The 16887-nt window shown below is 39.7% G+C and overlaps 1 protein-coding gene across 2 annotated transcripts; it reads left to right on the top strand.

Moving 5' to 3' along the window:
• Positions 1-1650: 1650 nt before the first annotated feature.
• On the top strand, positions 1651-10456 carry LOC100273966 (Protein LAZ1 homolog 1). 2 transcript variants are annotated; one of them, NM_001360503.1, is made up of 9 exons: positions 1651-1902; positions 4138-4541; positions 4677-4733; positions 5512-5620; positions 7109-7293; positions 7380-7468; positions 7671-7926; positions 9273-9509; positions 9598-10419. In NM_001360503.1, exons 2-9 carry the CDS (start codon positions 4326-4328, stop codon positions 9901-9903), a joined length of 1455 nt encoding a protein of 484 aa, NP_001347432.1. In that variant the 5' UTR covers positions 1651-1902; positions 4138-4325; the 3' UTR covers positions 9904-10419. The 2 variants fall into 2 exon arrangements, with proteins under 2 accessions (NP_001347432.1, XP_020399145.1); XM_020543556.3 differs by having other exon boundaries at positions 1660-2038; positions 9598-10456.
• Positions 10457-16887: the final 6431 nt, after the last annotated feature.

The raw sequence follows: 16887 nt of genomic DNA, 5'->3' as shown, positions 1-16887 counted from the left end.
ACAAGCTCCGATGCAGCCGCCGCTTGGATGTGGTCTAGAGCGGCTGCACCACGTTGTTTATCGTCAAGCAGGGGGACCTCATGGTCGTTGCCAACGTCGACGACTCTCGGGTTGTTCTGGGCACCACATCCAACGACGGCGCCATCACGCCGTCCAACTCATCGTCCATCTGAAGGCCAACGTGCCATGTAAGTCGCTACTGACCGGCCATGAATTTTGTGCGCTGGGACGACGATCATTGCTAACGTTGTGTGAGTGTCCTCGAACATGATGTATGTAGAGGAGTAGCACATCTGATGGTGCAACGGCCAGGTGTACTACCTTGCTGATGAGCCCGAGGTGCACTTCGTCTGGCAGCCCAGCTAAGAGTCATCGGTACTCGCCATGTCGCGCACGTTCGACGACTACTACATCATGGACTGTGGCGTCATCTCGGCGCCGGAGATGACGTAGAGGAGGACCGACAACAATGATCAGTTTGTCATCCTCCCCACTGCCGGGGTAGTTTTTTGTGCTGGTCTGCCTTTAATTCTCTTCGCAAACACACATAATTGCTTTTTTTGTTTGAGTAAGCGTGATGGTGGTGCGTGCCTGATGACTGACGATGTACGAGGGAACTTCTTCCGGCAGGCGTGGGACGTGCTCTCCATTGACGAAACCATGGAAATCGTGGCATATATCGAAGTCGGCATGATACTGATGGTTGTAATGTAGTGGTGAAACAATTATATTAAAATAACAAAATTTATGTATGATCAGGATCACAAATGGATTATGAAACATTTTCTCATAACAGTATACCACACATTTTGTATATAAGTTACCGTGGTATTAATGTCCCCGTTGCAACGCACGAGCACTCACCTAGTCATTAATTATTTATGAAACAATAAAATAAAACTGTGCATTAAAACTGTGCATTGCGAGTGAGGTGTTTCATTCATATTTCATTTCATTCTATATAATATGGAAGTCTTGAAAATAATTTGGTGGAACTCAACTGAAAGCTGACTAAGGCTAATTTTAGTGAGATTTTAGATTTATTTTTATTTAATATAACACACTAGCAGATTTAATGCCTCGAGAGGCATTAACCGAAGAGAGATAAAGAAAGTTTAACTTGACCAAAATATATTTTCACAACTAATATTAAAGTTGATGCGTTAGTATTGATAACAACACTATAAAATTTATCACTAGAACTTATCTAAATCTAATAAAAATTCCTTCAAATTTATTACTGACACTAGTCTAATAAAAAATGCCTGTACAGTCTAAATGACCGCTTTCTTACTAACTAGTATAATATTAAATATTATACTCTATCTTAGTTAAAAAGCTAAAGATATGAGTTAAAAAAAACTGATCTTTTCAGTCTGTTCGTTTGACTTTAATCTATATCGATTTTTACTGTTTTTATAATATTTTTATGTCTATAAATTATAAATTATAGCTACAATCAGCTTTAGTTCTAACGAAGAAGAGAAGAGATTGATATTGCTTCGGAAAAGACAAGGAACGAAGTCGTGCAATGCAATGCAAGGCAATGCGATGCACGCCTTGGATAGATATATATCCCTAAAGTCTGGGCCCACCTGCAGACTGCAGTGTTATCCCCCTCCTTCCGCTTTCGGTTCTCAAAGCCGTGCACTGCACTGCACCGCAAGCCGTCGTCACCAAGAGGGAGGAATGCGGTAAGCGGCAAGCCTATTCCGTCTTCTACTGTCCTGTTCCGCCGAACACGTCGCCAGGTCTCCTTCCGCCAGAGCACGCCACCTCGAATCCCCCTCCCTGCTCAAGTGCTCGGCGACTCGGCACCTCCGCCCCACGTCTTTCTCCACCGACCACCTGCCCCGACCCCTCCTCGACCGGCGTCGAGTGGGGATCCATCAGGACTGGTTGGTGAGTCTTTGACTCGCTCGGATCGTTCTAATTTGTTCATAATTTTTTCCCGTTTGCTTGCCTGCGAGCAATCGACTCCGATTCGTCGTAGGGGCTACTCCAATGCATGCAGTTAAGTTAGTCGTGGAGTTCTAAGGTATTAACCTGATCCTTCGACGGTTAGATTCGGTTCGTCTTCTTTGCACAACATTTATGAGTGTTCGAGTTCACGGGTTAGGGCGCCATTACCCTGAACTAGATAAACATTTTTGTTTGTTTAGCTGAATCCCCACGCCCCACGGTGATGCTGCAGCTACCAGTTTGGGTTGATTTTCATGTCATTATATATGGTGTTTACCAGTGTTATTAAAACTACGTTTAAACGATGTTAAACTACGTTTAAACGTCAAAACTTTAATTAGAGGTTGAAACCACGTTTTAGCGTTTTGGCGTTCTAAACTGTAAAACGCAGTGTTTTATGCATTTTAGACCATTGGCTACTTTTTGGGCCCAGTCTATTAGTTACTTTTGAGATTCAATCCAGCTCATGGGTGAAGTTTTGGTAAGCCACTAACCTCTCTATTTTGGTATTTAACTTCATATTATTGTCTGAAATTATGATGTATTGGTATTTTTCCTGTGTTGTTTAAAACTACGTTTAAACAAAGTTTAAACGTTTAAAAGTCAAAATTTCACCCATGAGCGTTCCAACGTTTTACCGTTTTAATAACCTTGGTGTTTACTATGAGTATTATGTTGAGGAAGCCTCAGCCTTGTTTGGATGCATATATATATATATATATATATATATATCCATATCAATCCATGTGTATTGGAGTGGATTGGAGGTGGGACTTAGTTTAATTCTCATCTCAACCCACTTCAACACATGTGGATTCAGGTGAATACATGTACACCCAAACAAGCCTTAAGGATAGGTATTCAAATTTTACCATGCAATCTGCATGTATTCCCTCCCGTCCCAAAATATAATTCGTTTTAGGGGGCGTTTGAATTCTAGGGACTAATTTTTAGTCATTCCATTTTAGTCCCTAAATTGCCTAATACGGAAACTAAAATTGTTTTAGTTTCCGTATTAGGCAATTTAGGGACTAAAATGGAATAAATTGAGGGACTAAAAATTAGTCTCTAGACACCAAACACCCCCTTAGACTAAACATACATTCATTAGTTAACCAATGAATGTATGTAGTTTGTATGTATGTCTACATTCATTATCATTTGTTCGAATGTGGACAGAAAAGTAGGGCTAGAAAGAACTATATTTTGGGATGTAGGGAGTGGAATTGGTGTGGAAACTACATGTAGAGCAGTGGGCAGTGGCTGTAGTTCTCTCACATAAGGGAATGAAAATCCCCAACCTTCACATCATGAGATGTTTTGGCCATTTCTTATCACAATACCTGCACTTGTAGCAAGAGCAAACACATGGTTCATATAGAACAAAATGCTGAATAAAAGAGACCCATATCCTTAGTTGTGTGTTGCCTTTTCTCCTGTGCCTGGAACTCCATTACTGATTGTAGGTTCTGTTTTTTTACTCGTGGTATAACTGGAACATGAGATCCTTCAACAGTCACTCATAAGCCTTTTGTGAATGTTACCATTAATTTGCCTAGCTAGTAGCTACAATAGAAATACTGTGTCACCGTTCACTGATGATTTGCTTGTACCATCTTCTATAGTACATCAATGCAGATTTTTTGATAGTTTTTCTGTAGACATTTATCCAGGAACATTGATAAAATCTTTCAGTCAGAAGGATTTATTTTTTAGTTCATCTGTTGCATCATTGTATCCATCAAAGAATCCAACTTCTAGTTATACTGAAAAAGAGCAAACTCGTATACATCATTCTTGCATTTTTTTGCTAGGGAATAGAAATGCACACCTACTAGCAAACTCGTATACATCATTGATAACATTTTTTTGTTCGAAGAATAAACCATAGTCATCAAAATACATTAACATATAGGGATCATGCAGTTATTTGCTGACCTCATAGTGAGTTGCCATAGAAATATAGGTTTCCATTGGTGTCAAAGGCATTTCCAACAATTTGTTCGCCGTGTAGGTTTTAAATCCTGTAGGACTATAATAATATAATAGGACAGATTATCTCGGATGGAAGAATTGTTCAATCTTATCTGCAGTTGCTTACCAAAGATTCTAGTATGCTGCATTCTTTGTTGTTACATTTTAGATTTTTTTAAAGAAATATGCTTTTCTATATAGGGAAGGATCGGCATGCTCTACAGAGAAGTGTTGCAGAGCGTTAAAAGCAGTTTGGGAAGACTACAGAAATACCCAAAAAGATCGCCCCCTAGCTTCTGAATCCTTCAATTCTCTAGCCTGTAAAAGAACAAGCCAGGGGTAGCTAAATACGACAACCCCAGCACTTACTCATTATCTTTGCTGACAGTATGGCACTGAAAAATGTGATCCGTGTCATTTTGGTGCTGGCCCATGTGAGCAGTTGTCTGGCTCGATTAGGGAACATGTTCTCTCCTGGCTTCGTTTCAGCATCAAAGCCATTGCCAAGCTGGCCAATTTTGAGTGCAGGAACATCTGTAACTGTGGCTCTTGTTTTGTCATTGTTTCTAACCTTTGAGCATCTGTGTGCATACCATCAACCTGAGGTACTTTGCTTTCATACCTTGGTTTTGATATATTAATATTGTACTAAAGATTTTATATGTGCAAGATGTTCAACTATTCGTCCTGTTCTTATCCATTTTACTTTCTGATTCAGTTAATCACTATGCATATTTCAGGAGCAAAAATTCATGATTGGTCTGATTCTGATGGTTCCAGTATATGCTGTTCAATCAGTAAGTAGATAAAGTTACTTTTGCTTTCTATCCCATCTTTTCTGCCAATAAGTTGCCATCACTTCCTAAACTAGTTTAATCTTCGTATCGTAATTATGATACTTGGACTGAGAATCTGAATGCTGAATGGATGGCACAAAAATACAAAACAAATACAATCTTCTTGTTATTTGTCTTCGTCTTACTTTATGGACTTCTCTGTTCTCCTTGTTGTTTATTGATAGTCATACTATTATGTTATTTGGTCCACCCCCTCTTTAGTTTTGTATATAGTGATATAAGATGAGATCACATTAACCTTTACATACATATTCAGCGACTGCAACCCATTCTTTAAAATATGCTGTCTTTGATACACTGTACGATACCTGTATTCTCTTATTGTAACTTGTTTTGGCTTTCACCAACTTGAACTTATTTTTATGGTATTCATCTCTTCAATAATCGGCGATTGGGCCATATATGGTCACTAATAAGCAACTTCGACTGAGCTTTTGCAGTAATGCATATTTACAAAGCTACAGACTATTGATATTGTACACTTAAAGTTGTTTTCGTAACAAACTTATAATGGTACTTTTTCATAACATGCAGCTAAATATTTTCTTTATATACCAGCAGTCAAAGCTAAAGTTTGTCTGCTGAAATTTTTAGATATCATATGTTTATGAGTAGAGGGAGTAAATTATGAAACAACCTTGATTTTGTTTCTTCAGTGTTGGCAGCATTCTTATTTACTGTTGGAAATATATAATGTTTCTTGTGTTTTTTTTTGCAGTTCTTTTCATTACTGAATTCAAATGTTGCATTCATCTGTGAACTGATGCGTGACTGTTACGAGGCATTTGCCATGTATTGTTTCGAGAGATATTTGATAGCATGCTTAGGTGAGTATTTGAATATATGTTGTAATTCTGCACAAGTGAAATATCTTTAGTTAACCAATAGTTGGAAGTAAGGCACACCAATATTTCCATTCTCAGCAGCAGAATAAAGAGAAATTTCGCTCTTAAGCAGAAGGTTCTTATTTGTGTTCTTATCTGTGGTATGGACCAGGAGCAGCAGCTGGTCTAGCATGCTGTACAGTTTGGTGTGTCATGTGTGCCCATAGGCAGAGCTTAATGTAGATCAAGGGTTCCTACTATAGAAAGTTCTTTAGGAAATACTCCATTCCAGATTGTAAGATATTTTGGCTTTTCTCGAAGCATTGCCTTTCCTATGTATATACACTGTATATATAAGTGTTTAGCAAAAGTTATGTATCCAGAAAAGCCAAACATCTTATAATTTGGAATGGAAGGAGTACTAGTTTTCATCACTTGAGTAATACAAAAAATAATACAGATATATGTATATGTATCTGAGTTTGACCCCCTTAATCTTTTTCAAGCTCTGCCATTAGTGATGATGTAGAATCCTATTTCATGATGCTATGACCTCTATAGCATGTGATGTTTCATTTTTACTGGCAGTCACCGTTGAATATGATGCAATTCTGATTTTTTGGTTACTCTATTTCTTAGTTCTTACACTAGGTATGTGCCCGTGCATTGCCACGAGGCGGGGGAGCATGGGGAGCGGCGCCTAGGCTACAAATATAATTTTTGTTTATTTGTAAACACTAAGGTATGTGTGGTCTGGTGGTTAGCCCCAAATTTCTGAAGCAGAGGGGTGTGGGTTCAAGTGCTCGTTCTGCACTATTTTTTGTGGGCTCTGGGCGTGGGAGGGTGAAGCCGTGGTAGCCACCAGGTGCCACGTTAGGTTCTTAATATATAGTAGAGATAGAGATATTATGGTCTTGTTCATTTTGAATACTTGCTCTTAATACTTAGGGCACAGCATTAAGTTGTCTTGTCCTGATGCAAGATAAACCTTTTTACTTCAAAAAATTGATTGTTCAGGTTCATGTTATTTTCTTTCTCATAAAAAAAATACCTGATTGTTCTGCACCTTCTATATTGTTTGTCCCTATCTTCTACAAAACCACTTCAACTTTTGACCCTTGTATTATCTGCTACATAAAACATTGTGGTGTCTTGTCCATCGCTTGGTTTAATGTCACAACTTACACAATATATTTGATCATAAAAGAAATATAACTGTATCTAAGTATTCGTGTGGAATGATATCCTTTACCTTCAACTATTCGAATGTACAGAAATTAAAATTTGGTCATAAATAAGTATGAGAACTTGGTGAGACTCCTAAGTCTGTTCCCTGTTTTAATTTCATCGTGCATGGACCTGCATAGTTTGAATGATTGTTATTTGGCTCTAATCTTGTTTTCTAACTTATGTAATTATATTTTAGCTTCTCCCCCCTCCCCCCCCCCCCCCCCCAATCATGTTTATATGACCATTTTTTTGTCACTTAAGGTGGAGAAGAAAGTACCATTAGGTTTATGGAGGGTCGGCTTCAAATCAGTGAGAGCTCACCTCTGCTAGATATTGATTATGATTATGGCATTGTGAAACATCCTTTCCCATTGAGCTGCTTTATGAGAAATTGGTACCTCGGTCCTGACTTCTACCATGCTGTGAAGATTGGTATTGTGCAATATGTATGTATGCACGAGGTGTCACATTTCTCTAATTTGCGTAACCCTGTTTAATCTGTTCTGATTGATTGTGGTTTCCTACTTTCTAGATGATCCTCAAGCCTATCTGTGCTGTTTTGGCAATTTTCTTTGAACTTCTTGGAATCTATGGAGAAGGAAAGTTTGCGTGGAAATACGGGTATGAGTATAACTCAATTCCATTGCCTGTGCGCTATTGTTCTTTTGAATACTTTATTATGGAATTATAGGTATAGTTCTGACAAGAAAAGTCTAACTCTAACACCTAGTTAATACATGCTTAAGCTTTTCAAAATTTATACTCAACGACTGAAAGATTTCAACTTTTTCCATCCTCATGAATTTTGTTGATTCATTTGCAGGTATCCATATTTGGCTGTTGTCCTAAATTTCAGCCAGACGTGGGCATTATATTGTCTTATACAGTTTTATACTGCTACCAAGGAGAAGCTGCAACCTATAAAGCCCCTGTCCAAGTTTCTTACTTTCAAATCTATTGTATTTTTGACCTGGTGGCAGGGTGTTGCTGTTGCGTTTCTTTTCTCAACTGGGCTTTTTAATGGACATTTGGCACAAAGGTTTCAAACACGTATCCAGGATTACATTATATGCCTTGAGGTGTGTTTTATCTGACTTTTTTCCCCAGTGTCATGGTTTAGCTTATGCAAAATTTTGGTTGGTTCACTTTTCCATATGATGCCAGAACAACAAAGAAAAAAAACTTCAATGCTAACTTGCTAGGTCATTCCATGCTCTGTTTTCTTAGTGCATCTCCAACAGTATAAGCTAGCACTAGCTCTAAGCTAATATTGATGAGAGGGTTGCATCGTGAAATGTGCGAGACTACCTCTTGAGTCTACGCTAGTCACTTGTTTTTTGCACTGTTCTGTGATTAGAAAAATGATTCAGCTAGGTCTAAGCTAGACCGTTGGAGACGTCCTTAAGAAGTTATACCTATTCATTATTTCATTATATGAAAAATCTAGATCAGTGCTAATACTTGTGTACCCGTTTTTTGCCTAGAAAAAGCAAATACATATACATGTGCTAAGTATTACTCCTTCTGTTCCAAATTAAAATTTGTTTTAGCAATTTAATGGATTCATACAATAATTAATGTATGTGTTTTTCATGTGTCTAGTCGTCTAGATTCATCATCATATATTTGAATATAGACATCAAAACCAAGTGCTAAAGCAAATACTAATTTGGGACGGAGGGAGTACCTTGAATTAGCTGTACTGTGTCGCTATTAAGCGTTTGGTGTGCCTCCATATCAATGAATATTTGCTGTAAATTAATTTCCAGAACTTTCCTTTATGCTTTGTGCCATAGTTGTCAAGGTGTCGCCTAGGCTGTAAGGCGAGCCGGGGACGTAAGGTGTCCTCCTCGCCTTGCTCTAGAGTCTAAGGCGGGTGGGAGCTGCAGTGCGGCGACAGGGCAGAGGGCAGCGCAGTGGAGGGCAGCGCGGCGGCGGTGGCTAGGAGAGAGAGGGAGGGAGGGAGTGAATAAATGGGCTTAACGCCTTAACCTAATTTTAATGGGATTCCTTTTCTTTTCTTTATCCTTTTTCTCTATTAATATTTTTGTCCTAAACAATTTCTCAAATATCAATATTTTTTCTATTTTTAAATATATTTAAGGCGTCGCCTCGCCTTACGCTTTACCGTTTAAAAGGTAAAAAAGAGGTCAGTCGCCTTACCTTGCTTTGCTGCCTTAACAACTAACAACTATGCTCTGTGCAAACATTGTGAATAGAATGGATGCAAAAACCTGCTAGTTTCATGTCTCAATATTGTCGGCTTGTTTTCCCATGACTTTCTTGTCTCAAGTAGATCTTGTCATGATAATACCCTTTTTTTGGCATGCATACATACATCCATTCTGTTCATTGCGTTATTATTGATGCTCGTACCCTGGCCTGTTTAAGTTCATTCCTGCAACACAAATATGTTGAATTTCAGATGGGGGTTGCGGCAGTGGTCCATTTAAAAGTGTTTCCAGCTAAACCTTACCGACGTGGGGAAAGAAATGTTCCCAATGTTGCTGTCATGTCTGATTATGCATCACTGGGAGCTCCAGACCCTGAAGAAATTGGAGGGATCGACAGCTTAACAATCTTGCAAACTCCTGTCACTAAAGACAGGCAGCTGAGTTTTTCTCAGAGTGTTCGTGATGTTGTGTTGGGCAGCGGTGAAATCGTATGCTTCTCACACTCGAGTTGCTTCATCCTGACATATTCAATCCATCCTAACTATTGACTCGTTTGTTTATGTTGCAACTTTTCAGATGGTTGATGATGTTAAATATACAGTTTCACATGTCGTGGAGCCTATGGAGCGGAGTTTTACAAAGATAAATAAGACAATTCATCAAATCTCAGAAAACGTCAAGCAGCTTGAGAAGCAAAAGAGGAAGGCAAAGGACGACAGTCATCTTATTCCCCTAGAACCATGGTCAGAGGAATTTTCAGAAGCTCATGACCATGTTGCGGGCGGTAGTGCCAGTGACAGCGGATTAGCTAAGACAAGGTACAACAGGATCTTAAATAGGCCCCGGAGGTCATTCGAGTCCAGATTGCGCAGATGGTTCTAGCAGCCAGCCGGTGCTAGTGGGTTAATTGATTTTGATCAAAAGAGGCGGTTAACCTTTTCGCTCCGGTTGTTTGACAAAATGATAGCAATTCTGACAAACTAGTTCTCCCTCCGTTCTTTTCTTCTTTATTTGCTGGTGACAAATATTCGAGAACGGAGTTTGGAGTTTGGCACGGGGTGGAGGCAGTAGCCAGCAGCTCTTCATTATTTTGTGGGTGACAAATATTCATGAACGGAGTTTGGAGTTTGGCACGGGGTGGAGGCAGTAGCCAGCAGCTGCTTCCTGTTGTTTATAGCTTGACCCTGGGCTCTTTCCCATTTTGGAGGCTGTAGCTACACGAGTTTTTGATGTTAGCGTCCTTGTTTAGAACTTACCTCTTAGGATCGGCAAATACCGATGTAACCTGTTGCTTCCTAGAGTTAGTATAAAGTACCATGCTTTGAACTGGGGTTCTAGTTTAGAATTCATCTTTGAGGACGGCGAAGTAAAAGGTTTCTCTGGAACTGTTTCAGCTGGAATGATATGTTTATTTGTATTAATATTGATTAGGCAGCGTTCGTTTTGTACGGAATGGGGCTGGAACTATTCTAGGTTGATCAATATTAATACAAAATAAGCTTATCAATTTTTAGGGCAAACGAACGAGGACAATAGTTTCTAGCCTCAATCCGAGATAAATGAGGGTCCTAATATGGATGCAATCCGTTTCTTCTTCTAGAATGAGTAGGAAGTAACATGCATGGAACAGAGAGATTTGTAATCTGGGGGTAAACATGGTTTTAAAGTGAAATAAAAGAAATCATATTTGTAACGCTCCAGTTGGTTTAGTGCATACACGCCCGTGCATGGGAGTACGACGATATTTACGGTATGGTTGGTTTACAATTGCAAATATATGCTTCAAGAGGCGTTTAAGGAAAGAGGATAACTTGTTCTTTTTTGTCTTAACCTACAATGGAGTAAAATAAATTTTCATGCTAATTTAGGCTATACCCGTCAATTTCTACATTTAATCATACAGAGGCGCTAGCAGGGACGCAAACTCAAGCGCCCTATGAGGCTCCGCCGTAGAAACATTTGATTTAGAAACATCCCCCACGCCCCTTTGAGAAAAATACCAACATATGTCCATTCTCATCGTTGTACGACACTGATGTACAGAAGGTACCAAAACATGAGAGAGACATTGGAGACAACGAGAGCGTAGGTGAGCCATGTGTTGAATCTGGCACCAGCACGAGGGCAGTTTAGAGGTTTCTGAATACCAGCACGAGGACAATTTAGAGAGGTTTGGACCACAAATATATATCCTATATTCTCTTGTGACTAATGGATTGATAAACATAAAGGTAAAGAAGATTACAATCTCAAATATCAACTGAGCGCCATGACCTAGCTCTTTCTTGCCACTTCATTCTGGTGAGAGTTCTAGCCTAACAGTCCATAGTTCACCTTTATGCCTACGCTTATAAGATTGTGGATCTAGCTCAGTTTTTAGTATATAGTTGTTCCTATCAATCTTTTTGGATCCCCTCTACGATGCTTTTTATTCCCCCTTTTTATAGACGAGGAGAAAGGATTCATACTAGCTAGATTATGGCCTCAGTCAGTTGTGGCACAAATAACCCCAAGCTTATCCTAGTCAAGGAGTCATACACAGGGCCATGCCTTTAGTCATGACACAATGTCATGGATGTCCTACAGTAGAAGCTGACGCATCTGCCACAGAGGAAGACAAGTTATGTTTGTTTTGATGGACATTAGAGTTTATGCTATTGTGTATGACATAGTTGGTAATCAATGTATCAATCTGTACTTGATAATACTTCCTATTACATGTGTCTACAAGATTGATGCACATATCGAATAGTGGTTTTGAGTATGCGTGGTACCTAAGTTGTGGTGATAGTGTGTATGTCAGACTATAACACCACATACCACATTTAATGTGATATACATGAGGCTTATCTAAAGTGACAATGTTATGAGACCACCAAAAGTAGACCTCAAACATGGCATTCTGTCTTTAGAGACGATTATGCCCTTTATGGGTGCTAACTACGTTCCTTTTGACATATGGGTGGCTTCATACTTATCCACTACATGAGTCCTTTTGCTTGCTCTGGGGCCTGACCATTCAACAAGGCCAAGAACATTAGAGATTCGGGGCCTAGTAAAGGGCATAAATGACTAAGTGGACATAACTTATGATGTAAGGAGTGCCTCAAGGCCCTAAGGCCTTGGATCTCAGATCATCTTTGTTATAAGTGCTCTTAGGACCTTGGGTCTTAGACTATTCCTACTATTAGAAGTGCCTCTGGGACCTAAGGACCCTAGGTCTTAGATCATTCTTATGAATGACGATTCTTGAAAGAATTTGAGGGAGAGCCCTGAACCTCGAAGTGTCGTTGGGTTCTAGGGTCCTTAGACTGTTTCATAGAGACACGTTGAACTATAATAGCCTAATTCCTTTAGTGTGCCTTGAGATCAAGTTCCCTATAGTGGTGGTCCCTTGCTTTAACTAGATCCCAAGCAGGCTCCTAGGGCATGGATCTTAGGAACGATGATCCCAGTATCTAGGCCCCATGGTGGTTTCCTTCACCAGGATCCTTAAAGGCGTCTTAATAGAATCAAGCGGTTTGGCCTTTCTAGGTGCTAATAGAGGCCCTCAGGTTCGCCACTGGATTGGTCCTATAGGTGGACCCATATTTCTTGCTAGAAGCCTAATGAAAAAGATTTTGTGTGTGAATGGTGCCTATGACACATTATATCATTAGGGGCGCTGACATGTGACGTGAAAGCCAGGCTCCAAAGGCAAGCGAGTGCAAGGGGAGAATAAACGAGGCTATAAAAAGCGAGCCATCCTAGCAGAGCGGATTCATACCATGATTTAGCTAATCCTTGGATTCCGTTTCTAGGCTTTGTTGCTATGTTTGCATAGTGACAATTGTTAGTCATTATTATCTTTCACTTAAAAGCTAAAGCATCTCTAGTAGTCATGTTTCATGTCCACACGCCTTTTCTGATGAGACATGTTATGTCTTAGGCCATGAACCTAATCATTAAGCAAAATAAAATGAATTCTTACCAATATTTTTGTGGGAAGATTAATCAATAATATTGCATGGATTTTAAGTGGGACATGATTCCCAAGTGTGTATGATGAAATTGCACCACACATATGGCAATAATCTTGCATGTATTAACCACAATGGCTGGTCAACTACCTTTTGTGCATATGTCATATCATAGGACTCACTTTTCATGCAGATCATGCAATGCTTTGGGTTCTTCATTTAGGAATAAAGAGAGTGAGGCAAGGGTTTTAAATAGGTCTACATGGTATTGACCTTTCCTTTCCATACATCCCATAGCCTTTTTCCCTTACCTTCTCCTTCCTTTAATCACCTTCCTTCTCCAACTATCCCTTTTTTGCGGTAGCCACATTCACTTCTAGTTGACTGCCATGTATGTAATCTTCACCCTTAATTAGGTGCCACAAGGGAGAGTGCTAAACCAGGAGGGCTTAGACAAGGTGTGAAACCTCATAGGCTAGGTCACACACCTTCCAATAATGTTTGCTCGGTGATAGCTCTATCATGTACCCCTCATGAGGAGTTAGAAGAGTATAACATATTTTATTATCAAGAAATAGTGGGTCTAAACTTCCCTCTTTTACACTTAATTCTTCAAATACTTGACTACTATGACCTCCAGGTTGGGCATCTCACATCCAATGATGTTCTTGCCATCTCAACCTTTGCATGCGTGTACAAAGTGTTCATGGGGGTGGGGCCATGCATAGAATTTTTTCATCATTTTTTCATTCTTTAGACGTCAAGTAGCCAAAATCTCTTTGGCAGCTCTACTCTAGGCCTCGGTACATAACTCCATATGTGACCACCGACCTCTTCAACAAATGGGAGCATTGATAGACTTCATGGATCTGCATCTTAGTCTGCTCAAACACACACCTAGAGATGTTGAACGTAGAGCTAGTGTGGACCAGGCCTAATGAGAAGATCTTATAGAGTTAGACAAAGCATGAAAACCTATTCTTTAGAGGATAGATGAGATCACTAGGGAAGGACTCTCCACCATAATGTTACTAGCGCACTTCTCTTCCTGGTGCCTAGACTTGCTACAAAGGAACATAGAACTATGTTGGATTACTACGACGAGAAGGATGAAATGCAGATTATGCTAGGGCCTAGCTCATGTCTTCATGCCAACACTCTTATTGAGCTAGTTTGGTTTTGTGTCAGCTCCTTCAATGATTAGATGTTGGTCACCCTAGTGGGCATCTTTGCTTGTTTGAGAACAATGCCACCTTCGAGCATGTGGTCCATATGATGCCCCTTTGCAACATATAGGGGCTTGAGACTCTAACTAGCTAGTCTTTATTTGTATAGGGACATGGAGTGCAGGAGGTCCTTAGTTGGGGCCTCGTTAGGGGTAGGTGGCCCCTAGCAATGAGGTGTAGGCCTAGTCATTAGGTTCTTCGTTTCCGTTCGGTTTGGTTCCTCGGTTTTAAGAAAATTTGTTCTAAAAACTAGAATCGAAATATGCATCCAGGACAAGTGGAACCGAAAAATTTGAGTTCAGTTTTTTGGTTCGATTTTGGTTCTAACCGAATAGACCGAAGTAGAAAAAATAGCAAAACGACACAATTTTAGAGTTTAGCAAAAGTGTGTAGATGATCGGATGGAGGATTAGGTTTAGGGATGGATTGCTTTGGAGTGATTTTGTGCTTATATACTTAGGATTTGGGAATGATATATTGAGATAAGCCTAAAATTCTATTGGTCTATTAGGCTTCAATTATATTTTAGTTTTTCGGTTAATTCCGTTTTCTAAGGTCTAGAACCAAAATTACCTCGTTATTTCGGTTTCAGAAACATTGTACCAAAATTTATAATGGTTAATTCGGTTTTGGTTAATTCGATCTAGTTCTTCGGTTTTAGTTTATTTTTCCTAGGCCTAATGAGGTGACCCATTGGGGACAGGAGCCCCCAGTGGTGAAACATCAAGGAAGGGTAAAGAAGTTTCCCTGATGAGGTTGGCCCCAACAACACTGACAGGAAGAGGGCATATCACACTAGTAACTCATCATCTTTGAGGAAGCACTAGTGGTCAAGCACAGAAGCCCCTCGCTAGATGAAAGGGAAATGGGACCTAATCCATTTCTACACTAGTTTTGGTGCTTGATGACCATCACAATCATATTTACTAACTAGTTTATCAAGTCTTTAATTCACATGTTCATAAGATCAATTTCAGAATTTCTATGTCAGAAATAGCTCAAATCCAACTATCGGAGAGTAAACCCTAGCTAGGTAGCAGAATGCACCCACCTAATCCTAAAAACAGGGGGCTGCCTAGGGTTTGCCTGATGAGATGGATGAACACAAGAACACACAAATATTTAGAGTGGTTTGGGATACCCGGAGCATAATACCCTACATCCACTGTGAGTTGTATTGCTTGAGGGCTTTAGAATGCTTTCTAGGGAGTTCAAATGAGCTTCGATGGAGATATCTTCAATCCTTGGGAGTATTTTCTTGCCCTCTGTGGGGTTCCGCTATGAAGCCATCCCAGCATGAACAACTTTAGGCCGGTCTGCCCTCTACTGAGTGCATCCTCCATTTTATAGCCCAAGGGAGGGGCTTACACGGAGCCTGAGCCCCAACAAGTAGGCCCAGGAAAACAAAGAGATCGTGAGTAAGAGCAGAGCTGGTGGATCGATATCTTCTTCGACAAGTCTGGTCTTCTGCCTGGTCTTGTTGTTGTGTGGGCAAAGGCTATGGTGTAGGTTGCGGCATAGGTGAGTGTAGGGAGTATACGGACGGTGTCGTCCTGTCACCTCCGCCTGTTCCACCTCCCTCGGCAACGCGCAAGGAACAGTAGGAGTCATAATGAAGTGTAACACCTTATTTTTTGAACCAATAAAAAATTCCAAGATTTAGTTTGATTTATTGAGATTTGAGTGATTTAGAATCACAAATTATAGTTTTTAGTACTTTCTTTTATTATAAAACAATTAAAACAAAATATAAGGCTGAACTTGCTCTGTTGCATTCATGACATTGCATAATGTTTCTAAGTGCAAAACATATTTGAAACATGATAACAATCCTTGTAGAGAACCCCGATAACTTTTCGTATTTTTCTGATGACTTTTCCTATTTTGAAAAGCAAAATCTATTTATTAGAGGCACTTAAAAACATTTTTATAACCTCAAAAATATTTTATTTGTGTTCGTTGGGTGCCAAAACATTTCTTAAAATTTTCCTGGAATTGTTGGAGCCATTCGAACATTTTTTCGGTATTAAAAATGAATTTCTATATTTTTTGAAACAATTTAAAATCGTCTCTATAAATACATGCCTGGCTTCCCCCATCCTATATCTTAAAAACAGTTTATGTCGATTCCATCTACATCCTCGTAATAGCTCGTCGAAGTTCGAGCTCCTCCCCAACTCCAGCGACAACCCCGATGAGGAATTTCTCTCCGTCCGTTCTTCTTTAGGGCAACCGAGAACATCTCCATGATCGGCTCGGCGAGAGCTTCGTCATCACGTTCGTTGATCGGATCTCAAGTTCATCGTCACTTTGTGAAAAAACTAAGATATCCAGCAGCAACGCAGGATCGAAGGGCTTGGTTGGAAGGTAAGTTGGTGATAGGTTAAGGGTCTTTCCCGCATGATAGGCTTGGCGCTTCCCGCCTGATAGATAACCACCACTACATATCCTTTTACATGCAAGACTGCCATGCAACACAAATTTGATAGTAGGTAAAATCCTGATAAGTTTGTAGCAGTTGAGTCATGCCTTTGTAAATAAAATTTTCCCACCTTTAACAAACCAATCTATTCAATGAGATCGTGTCATATCACCTATTTCTGTGTAGCCCTACTAATTTATTAAACATCTGATATATTTTGCGTTAGACGTATGATTTATTCCATTCAAATTGCATTAGG

This window comes from Zea mays, chromosome 9, assembly GCF_902167145.1.
Source record: "Zea mays cultivar B73 chromosome 9, Zm-B73-REFERENCE-NAM-5.0, whole genome shotgun sequence".
NCBI lineage: Eukaryota > Viridiplantae > Streptophyta > Magnoliopsida > Poales > Poaceae > Zea > Zea mays.
Note: the sequence above shows the minus strand (reverse complement) of the source record. Positions and strands in the feature narration are given on the sequence as shown.